The sequence below is a fragment of the Drosophila santomea genome, chromosome X (assembly GCF_016746245.2).
Source record: "Drosophila santomea strain STO CAGO 1482 chromosome X, Prin_Dsan_1.1, whole genome shotgun sequence".
NCBI classification, from domain to species: Eukaryota; Metazoa; Arthropoda; class Insecta; order Diptera; family Drosophilidae; genus Drosophila; species Drosophila santomea.
In genome coordinates, this window is record NC_053021.2 from 22,239,021 (window position 1) to 22,249,991 (window position 10,971).

The 10,971-nt window shown below is 42.0% G+C and overlaps 1 protein-coding gene across 1 annotated transcript in view; it reads left to right on the forward strand.

Annotated features, from left to right (window-relative positions):
- The window catches only part of LOC120457339 (chaoptin), a 210,111-nt gene extending 199,556 nt beyond the window's left edge, over positions 1–10,555 (forward strand). Inside the window, exons 8-10 of the mRNA XM_039644848.2 lie at positions 1,650–4,572; positions 5,969–6,474; positions 7,469–10,555. Coding sequence (XP_039500782.1) covers positions 1,650–4,572; positions 5,969–6,474; positions 7,469–8,539 — 4,500 coding nt within the window. The 3' untranslated portion in view covers positions 8,540–10,555. The remainder of the gene's footprint in view (positions 1–1,649; positions 4,573–5,968; positions 6,475–7,468) is intronic.
- The last annotated feature ends 416 nt before the right edge of the window (positions 10,556–10,971 follow it).

A 10,971-nucleotide genomic window follows, 5' to 3' on the forward strand; every position in this document is an offset into this window, starting at 1 on the left:
TGACAACTTTTATACCTAATATGAGAATCAAGGAAGAAAGGGATTTTTAAAAACAGACAAGTGTTTTTCCATTCATAAAATTGGATTCTTAAAACAATTTACCTAAAAAATTAACCCTTTGTCACAGGTGCGCTGCCACCTCCATCGACATAAGCAAAACGACGCTGCAATCAGTTTTCATACTTGCATCTCATAATTTACGCGGAAATCTTTATCTATCTCTTTCTTACTCCCAAAAAACGATCAAAGGCCAGAGGTGCTGTTGCATATAACCAACATATACATATAAAAAAAACACACATACACATTTTCGGTTCTCCTATCTGCACTGAAAAAATCAAGTTGAAAAAAATGAAAATACATAGTTTTAATGCTTTTGAAAACTCCAAATTATGTTGGATAACAATATGGTAAAGCAAACTGTAACTGTTAAGCATATGAAATTGTTGTTGCTCAGCATAAGGAACTAGTGAAGAATAAGCAGAATACACCATAATGTTTTTGTAATATGTACGTATGTATGTATTGTCAATGCGGCAAGTACCACGTGTGCGTGTGAATTGGCGCCACAGCTTACTGAAAGTAATTTTTAATTGAAAATATTTTTTTTTTAAGGGTGGGCAAACGAAAAAAACAATTTTTAAAGGGTGGGCAAACGATAAAAAGCATTTTTAGAGGGTGGGCAAACAATTTTGTTTAAAAATATTTAGTTTTAAGAGGTGGGCAAACGTTTTTATTTTTTTTTAAGGGTGGGCAAACGAAAAAAACAATTTTTAAAGGGTGGGCAAACGATAAAAAGCATTTTTAGAGGGTGGGCAAACGATTTTGTTTGAAAATTTTTAGTTTTGAGGTATGGAAAATGCTTAATTCCTTAAGTGCTTATATTTTCTAAACTAAAAGTTTTTTCAAAATTCTAAAGGGTGGGCAAACGTGGGCAAACGAAGTAATTGCGATTTAAAAAAAAAAAAGTTCAAAAAACTCAACTTTTTAAAGTTCGAAAATTTTCGAAATTTTTCGAAATTTCATATCTTGAAAACTGGACGTGGGCAAAAAAAACTAATTGGTGGGCAAACATGGGCAAACGATGGGCAAACGATTCCAACTTTCAAATTTCAAAAATTCGATTTTTGCGGACCCAGCTTCTTTGAGCTCGATTCGTCTCGTGATTCTGATCAATAACATTTACTGATTCTTTATAAAGGCGGACATATACAAACGATATCATTTACCCTATTACTCTAAAGCTCAAGTATATAAATCGATGCACAAGTTAAGTCTGCTAATCGGCCAATTTGATGGAGTCGCAATCATGTACTCACCTATATATGCATCCTACTATTTTTTCTTATTGTTGCTTATCGGCTTTACTATCAAATGAGTAAAATTAAAACATCCTCCGCTCTGTGAAATGCAAAATGGTCCACATGTTTAGATACATATAAGTGCTTTAGATTGCTAATAGTAAAAAAAGAAGCCGAAAAATCCATAGTTCTGATGTAAACATGATAGGCAACATTTATGCAGACAAGCAATAGAATAAGAGTAAAAGAAGTAAATATGTCAAGGATTTTAAGCTGGCACCCTAATATATGAGAAAATACAGCTTCTTTTGCTAAAACCAAAATATATATATTCTTGTTTACTTTCAGATGCCATCCCGAGCTTTGAGCTCGATGCAAAAGCTGACGGCCCTTGATTTCGACTACAACGAGATCGTACGGGTGGAGGACTACAGCTTCTACGGACTGCGGATCTCCAAACTGAATCTGAAGGGTAACCGGCTGCAGGGAATGCCGGAGCACGCCTTTGCCGGGCTGGAGGAGTGCATGCAGGAGATAGACATCTCGGAGAACGGACTGCGGACCTTTCCATTGATGGCTCTCCGGAAACTGGACCACCTGCGAATATTGCGACTCTCAAACAACCGGATTCCCACCTTCTACGGGGACATCCAGTTGGCCACAAACAATGCCTCGGCGGCGGCTGCCGCAGTTGGTGCGTTCCAGCTACCATCCTTAATTTTTCTGGACCTGAGCTCCAATCAGTTTGCCGAAATCGGAGACGACTGCTTCAGGGCCTTTCCCCAACTAAAAACTCTCTCCTTCTACGCCAATCAGATAGAGTTGGTCCAAGCGGAGGCTTTCAAGAGCCTGCGTGAGCTCATGTCCCTGGACATGTCACACAACAGGATTATAGCATTGGATCCCAAGGTATTCGAGAGGAATAAGAGACTGCAAACGGTGGATCTCAGTCACAATCACATACACGCTATTGGCGGGGTTTTTTCGGATCTACCGCAACTAAGAGAGGTCTTCCTGAGTGAGAACAACATTCTGGAGCTGCCGGCAGATGCGTTTACCAACTCGACAAATGTCGATGTCATTTATCTGGAGTCCAATGCCATAGCCCATATAGATCCAAATGTCTTTAGCACCTTGGTTAACCTCGATCACCTGTACTTGAGGTCAAACTTTATACCCCTCTTACCCGTAACCCTGTTTGACAAGAGCACTAAGCTCACGTCCCTGTCCTTGGACAACAATGAAATCCAGGACCTAGAGATAGGCATGTTCCGGAAGTTGGAGCACCTGCGGGAGGTAAGACTGCACAACAATCGTATCCGTCGGGTGAGAAGGGGCGTGTTTGAGCCACTGCCCTCCCTTCAAGAGTTGCACATTCAGAAGAACAGTATTGAGGATATAGAACCGCAGGCGTTCCACACCTTGGAAAACATGCAGCACATTAATCTGCAGGATAATCAACTAACCGTACTGGAGGACATCTTTCCAGACGAAAATTCCTCCCTACTTTCGGTGCAGCTGGAGGCAAACTACCTCCACAAAGTTCACCCCCGCACATTTCGTCGGCAGCAGAAGGTGCAAATTATGTGGCTAAAAGACAATCAGTTGACCAGAGTGGAAAGGTCCTTTTTCGCCGATACTCCTCAATTGGGGAGGCTGTATCTGAGCGACAATAGGATAAGAGATATAGAAAAGGACACTTTTGTAAACCTTTTACTGCTGCAATTCCTTGACTTAAGTGGCAATCAACTGAGGCAACTAAGAAGGGATTATTTCGCACCCCTCCAGGGCCTCGAGGAACTTAGTCTAGCCCGAAATTACCTAGAGGCCATAGAAGGTTATGCCTTTGCCAAGCTTAAGAATCTGAAGTCCCTGGATCTTTCTCACAATCCGCTGGTGCAAATAACTCGAGATATTTTCCTAGATGAATTGCCCTTAAACTCCCTGAATTTGGCCAATTGTTCTCTAAGAAAACTAGAGCAACATGCGTTTAAATCACTTACCAATCTAAATGAGCTCAATCTGGAAAAAAACCAACTGAATCCAGCGGATATCCAAAAGCTAGATATACCAAATCTCAGAAGACTGCATTTGAACCATAACAACTTTAGCTATGTCGGATCGGTTGGCATCATGGCTGGAATGTTTGATAGACTCCGCTCATTGCAGCAACTCTCTATGTCCAATTGTAGTTTGGGGCAAATACCCGATTTGCTATTCGCCAAAAACACAAATTTGGTAAGACTAGACTTGTGTGACAACCAACTGACCCAGATGAATCGGAATATTTTCAGTGGCCTAAATGTGTTTAAGGAACTGAAGCTCTGCAGAAATCAACTCTCCGAGTTTCCACACATTGCTCTCTATAATCTGAGCACGCTGGAAAGCCTGGACCTAGCCCGAAACCAGTTGGCCTCGATTGACTTCTTCAAGCTAAGTGGAACCTTAAATCTCAGGCAACTAATCCTGAGAGACAATAAGATTACCGCCTTGAGTGGCTTTAATGCCGTTAACCTAACCCAGCTGGACAGTGTGGACTTGAGTGGCAACCTGTTGCTCTCCTTGCCGGCCAATTTCCTGCGTCACTCGATCAATTTGCAGAAGGTGGACTTGTCCAGCAATCGATTCCTGCAAATACCCTCATCAGCCTTGTCCGATGTTTCAATACCACGCCTCTCATGGTTGAACTTGACTGGCAACCCTATTAACAGAATTTATACTGTGAAGGAAGAGCGGTATCCCTACCTCAAGGAACTCTACATTTGTCAGACGAACCTTTCCATACTCACATCCAAGGATTTCGAAGCCTTTCAAGCGTTGCAGCACCTCCATTTGGTGAACAACAGAATTACCAGAATTTCCCCTGGCGCCTTTAAGTCACTGACCAATCTGCTCACTCTGGACTTGAGCGTCAATGAGTTGGAAATGCTGCCCAAAGAGCGATTGCAAGGACTTCGTCTGCTGCGTTTCCTCAATATTTCCCATAACACTCTCAAGGATCTGGAGGAGTTCAGTGCAGATCTCTCGGAGATGCAAACTCTGGACCTGAGCTTCAACCAGCTGGATCGTATTTCAAAGAAGACCTTCAAAAATCTGCACGGTCTGCTGGAACTACTCCTCATGGGCAATCGGATGACGGTTCTATCAAACGACGCCTTCCGGTTCTTAAGGAAACTGCATGTTCTGGATCTGCGCAAAAATTATTTCGAGCTGGTGCCGTTGGATCCACTTAGGCCCCTGGAAACCAATCTTAGAACCCTTAGGCTGGAAGGTAAGTGCTTTGCTATTTCTTCTTTCTGCACAAAACAAAAAACCATTTTACAACCTTAGTCATCTAGATTATTCCCAAACTCATTATACCCGTTACTCGTAGAGTAAATGGGTATACTAGATTCGTTGAAAAGTATGTAACAGGCAGAAGGAAGCGTTTCCGACCATATAAAGTATATATATTCTTGATCAGGATCAATAGCCGAGTCGATCTGGCCATGTCCGTCCGTATGAACGCTAAGATTTCAGGAACTACAAAAGCTAGAAAGTTGAGATTAGGCATACAAACTCCAGAGACATAGACGCAGCGCAAATTTGTCGATTCATGTTGCCACGCCCACTCTAACGCCCACAAACCGCCCAAAACTGCCACGCCCACACTTTTGAAAAATGTTTTGATATTTTTTCATTTTTGTATTGGTCTTGTAAATTTCTATCGATTTGCCAAAAAACTTTTTGCCACGCCCACTCTAACGCCCACAAACCGCCCGAAGCTGCCACGCCCACACTTTTGAGAAATGTTAGAACTAGATTCTAGATTCGTTGAAAAGTATGTAACAGGCAGAAGGAAGCGTTTCCGACCATATAAAGTATATATATTCTTGATCAGGATCAATAGCCGAGTCGATCTGGCCATGTCCGTCTGTCCGTCCGTCTGTCTGTCCATATGAACGTCGAGATCTCAGGAACTACAAAAGCTAGAAAGTTGAGATTAAGCATACAGACTCCAGAGACAAAGAAGCAGCGCAAGTTTGTCGATTTATGTTGCCACGCCCACTCTAACGCCCACAAACCGCCCAAAACTGCCACGCCCACACTTTTGAAAAATGTTTTGATATTTTTTCATTTTTGTATTGGTCTTGTAAATTTCTATCAATTTGCCAAAAAACTTTTTGCCACGCCCACTCTGACGCCCACAATCCGACTCTCCTTCGCACTTCTACTAGCTGAGTAACGGGTATCAGATAGTCGGGGAACTCGACTATAGCGTTCTCTCTTGTTTTAAACTCCTATTAGGTTAACTTGGTTTTCATTTACAGAATCGTTCTAAATTGTAGTTCGAACTTCTAAGGCAATTTAAAATTAACAACTCTAGACCTTACAAATATTTTAGATGACTCCTAGTTTTGCAAAAAGATTTCTTTCCTCGGCTGCAGCGACTCAAAACAAAACTAAAGATAATGTTCAATGCGCTATTCCAGCTATTGACACTTTACCTAAAGCCAAGTGAAATAATAAAACAAAATAAACCATTTTTTGTTACCTCTGTTTCTATTACTGTATATAGATAAAAGTTAACCGGACTTTAAATATTTCGTTTTTGAACATAGCAGTCTTTCCCTTCGTCAACCAGTTCTCATGGCCAATTTGTTGTTCATATTGCGTGCTCGTTTCAGAGAATCCACTGCATTGCAGCTGTGACGCCCAGAAGCTCTGGGAATGGTTGCGGGATCATCGTAAATGGTCGCTTTCCACGGGCTCCAGCGCAGGGGGAGGTGTTGGCGGACTGACCGGACGGCTGGGCGGTGATTCCATTAATTACCTAAGGTGCGAACACCCGACGGAGCTGCGGGGCAAGGTGTTCGGCACGATGGAACCGCAGCAGTTTTGCGACGCGCCGCTAATACCCAAAATGGCCATCCAGGACATTCAGCCCTACTCGGTGGTCGTATCCTGGCAGAGCCGCGACCATTTGGGCCTCAATGGCTTCGAAATTGTTTACCACGCCACTGGCGACGGGCTTGTTCCGGACGGATCTCCAACGAACCTTGAGCGGGACGGTCACAGGGACAGGGGTCACGACCCCGACAGGCAGCGAAGCCGGGAGCAGGAGCAGCGCGCACGAGAGCGGGATCGGGAGAGGGAACGGAACAGGGAGCGGTTACCCGTCGCCACCGATGAGGTAAGGACCTATCCAAACAGCGATTGTTTTCACTGTGCCATTTGAACACTCGTTTTGAGACTAGTCTTAGAATCGTGTAATAGGTATGTGTTACGTGTGATGGGTTCCCTTCTTGTTATATGTTCTATTAAATGGCTCAATTTGCTGAGGAGAATATACTTACATAGGTCTTTTTAATAAATAATGAGGAACAGTACAATTTTAAGTTTTTGGGATTTGCGTTTGCCAAACTCGAAACTAATTTGACAGTCTGCGATTCTGGCTAATATTTCCTGAATTTCGTACCATTAAACTTTAATGTAGGTCCTTTGCCCATTGACCACTTTCGATAAGCGACAAAGTTCCCAATGACCAATACTTTTTAATTGCTTATTAAATTATATTTTCTTTATTCTTCGATAAAAGGCATTGATAGACGTCAAAGCTTAATTGTGATGAATATTGATGCCCTCAATGTATATTTTTTGTATTATTGCATAAGGTGTTAAGAAATTACTATAAATATAAAAGTTAAAAGTGATTTCTCAGTTGTAGGGACATTAAAGAATTATTTCGAGTCCTATTAGTGAAACTCTTTTGTGGACTACAACATTTTTCTGTGTTCCTCTTGTTATAGAGGCCTGAATATACCAGCTCACCTATCCTTTACGTTTATTCCGTTTGCACGAAGGCCTTAAGCTGTTCGTGATCTGCCAATTAGGCACTATCCGGTCGATAAATCCCCTTCAGATCGCGCGACTGCCCGTTCTGTCCTCCCATTACTACAAATTTTCTAACGCTTTAAGGCCCTCAGAGGGCCGTGCTCCATCAACATACCGCCAGCAAAGAGGCCACTGTGGTCGCGGAAAGCGGAGGGCCGCAGGGAACGTTTTTAATAAAGCGACACGGATGTCGAATCGGCGATGCTGATGAAAATGAAAATGAGAATGGAAACGACAATGGGTACATGGCTATGACAATAACCATCTTGCAACCTGCTTAATTTATTCCACAGATCCACGGCAAGAGGCTAAATGGAACGGCCAGCTCGACGAAGCTAACCAAGCTGAGCCCCAATACACGCTATCACATTTGTGTCATCGGGAGCGGTAATTGGCTCTCGGAGCCGCTGGCAAACGCTCTGCAACGGCTCCATGCCAACGAGTCCTTGCGTGAGGAGGAGGCGGTGATGATGTCGGCGCCTCTACCCGAGTCCTTTTCGCCTTATCAGCACCAGCATCAGCAGAACCGGAACTCCAATAGCAACACCAATGCAGCCATGGTCCAGGACCACAGCCACAACCACGACCAGAATCCTGACCGGGACCTGGACAACGCCATCGGTCAGGACCACGCCCTGATGGAGGTGCTCAAGAACTCCCACATCTCCGCCTGCACGGATGTCCAGACACTAGACTCCACGCCCAGCTTGGTCACCGACGAGAACGGGCTTTCCAGCAATGGTTTCATTCACTCCATTCTGACCAGAAGATTGGGCCTGATTGTGGGATGTTGCCTGGGCATCATAGTGTTCATCGTAATGATCTCGGTGCTAAGTTATGTCAAGCTGAAGAAGCAGCGCATCGAAAACGCCAAGCGGCAGGCCGCCCTGCCGCCGGAGTATATATCATACAGGCACTTCTCCATCCCCAATGAAGAGTTGACCAGGACCGCTGCCAATGCGGGAGCAGTAGCGGCAGCAGCCTTAGCGAATAATTCAAATAACTCCAATAATACGACCGACGCGGGTGGCTCGCCGCACGTGTCCAGTGTGCCCAGTGGCATTAGTGCGCACATCAGTGGGACCAGCCTCAGCACAGGCACCGGCTCCACAACCACCACGGCCACCACGCCCATTGGGGGCGTGCCGATTGTTGGGGTGCCTCTGGGCAAGGCGGGAAGTCCCCTTGTAGGCGTGGGCGTGGGCGTGGGAGCGGGATTGGTGGTGGCCGACTCCTCTGTGGACGTAGGTCACGCCCACGCGCACAACCACCACGCCCACGCTCACGCCCATGCCCACCGGCAGAATAACGGTTACATGGCGGCGGGCGTGGTGCTAAATTCAAACCACTTGAGCGTGTGTTAGTCGCACCACCAGAAGGATTAGGTAAATACTAGAAGCGTGGGTGCAAGTGCCGAGTTGAGGGGTGTTACATTTGTAAAAGATATTTTTGCATTTCAATGAATTTCACATTCAGCTTGAAACGCATCCCTAATTGACCCTTTCCAAATGTCCTTTTTAAAAATTAGGCGGTCCCAAAAGTTAACTTACCTCCTCAACACTGTTTGAGGTGACCTCAAGGTGATCTGAAATTTGTTTCAATCAGCCAACGATGGCGAGATATTGCAAGTATTTACAAAACATTAATGCCCAGCTAGCACAGCGATTCTGTACATCCAGCTTATCTGAAAATACCGAAACGTATTCGCTTACCCATTCGCAAATAAATGAGTTATAAGAGGATCTACCGCATGTGCAGGCTGAATTATTTGACATTGAACACTCAAATCCGCTTTTAATAATTAAATGGATGTCGTGATTTATTGGAATTTTAATTCACATTCACATTCATCCACTTCAGCACCCCTTTCAAATCAAATCTGCAATCCCTAAAAAACCGAGCAAAATTGGGCAGAAGCTCGCATATTTCATATTCGAAATGGAATCAAAAACTTTTACCAATCAGAGCAAGCGCAAAGCAGTTTTATGTTCTTCAATGTGCCCAACATGCATTTAATTTAATATTTAAATATAGAAAAATGAAGAAAATCTAGGTTAGTGATAATTACGATGATGCGTTCAACGTTCGTTTAGTTATGACAATTGAAGGTAGAGCACAATGCGAGTAGCGGAAGGCAATTTGGCATTTTCAATGTAAATAAAGTGGAATCAAAGCAAAATCTCAGCCGTAATGTTGCATCTAAATCAAATTAAGCTCTATATAATGATATACATATGTAAGAACTACACACATGGCCGTAAAGATATATAAATATATTTACCTGTAATGGAAAGCACACATGCAGACAATTTTTTTTGAACTAGACTTAGTGAATGGAAAATGTATGAGCGGGATTTTGTGTTTTTTTTTTAGACCGAACGCTGAAAGGTCAAGAATAAACTAGTAATATAAAACGTCATAAAAGCGGCAAGATATATAGTATTACCAAAAGTAAATAAATAATTATAAAAAGATAAATAATAACATTAACTAGTTTAAGTGCAGACCCCAAAGTATGCATAATTGTTAGCAGAACTCAAAGAGTTTCATATACATATATATATACATACATACATTTTTTCTAATAATTAACTTTATGGTTTTCCTAATTTTCGATTCGAAAAGAAATTAAGCTTTAGTCGAGGATTAAAATACATAAATTATTTACATTAGCAAATAAACATTACACATGACAAGAAGCCAAATGAAGAGAAATAAGCAAAATAATCATAATAATAAAAAGAATTTCTAGACAATTAAGCAACCGGTTCAAGTCAAATGAAATCAGAACCCCAGACAAAACGTATGCTCACACACCGAAACTAACAGCTAAGGCGAAGAGATTCTTGCGAGACTTCTAACTTTTCGGTCCCCATTTCTTCCTGTGTGGCTTTCAGTGCGTCTTGGCTACTAAAGTATTTTAATATGGTTATATGCGAGATACAATACAAGAACTGTAGTATGCATGCATCAAACTTAAGAAGCAAACAATAACAATGGGCAGAGGAATAAGAACACAAAATGCAAATCAAAATCGAAAAATCGAACTTAAGACAACACGAAATACACAAAGAACAAGACAAGCAAACCAAAATGAAGAGGAAATATAAAATTAAACAAAGCTTTGTTTTGCTCTACAAAAAGCCAACACATAATGAGGCAATCGCTGCCATGCAAAAGCCCTTTTCTTCGATTCTTGTTCAATTGTAGGGTTTAGAAAAGGAAACACAAAATACACAACACACACAATGCAGAGGTAAAAAATTAACAATTAAACAAAAAACAAATATAGAACAAACATACAATAAATGTAATAAATTAAAACCCAAAAAAACAGAATATTGTATGGCCAGCAACACAAAGTAAAATATTAATAAATGACAAGAAACTTTCAAACAAAAGCGAAAACGGGTTTTCGTTTGATTGCAGCTAATATTTGCACTCGCTATTGTATTTGCGCACTGTATAAAATATACACCTGTGTCCTGCAAATGGTGCAGTTTGCTGAATTGGGGACCCAAATACTAATCTATATTAACAGGTAGGTAAAAGAAGTCTTCGTGCAGTCTCAGTCGCGTTTTGATCTTTTTCAATTTCATTTATATTTTACTTGAAGCTTGAAGCTCCTATTCCACATATACTTTTTATATAGCGATTCAACAAAGAACCGGAGTGAAATGGCAATATATTGTATATCTATTATACATATGTATATACGTATAATATACATATCTGTGTGATCCGGACCCTATCCAAGCTAATCAGGAATACGTCATCTTATTAAATCGGCCACGTA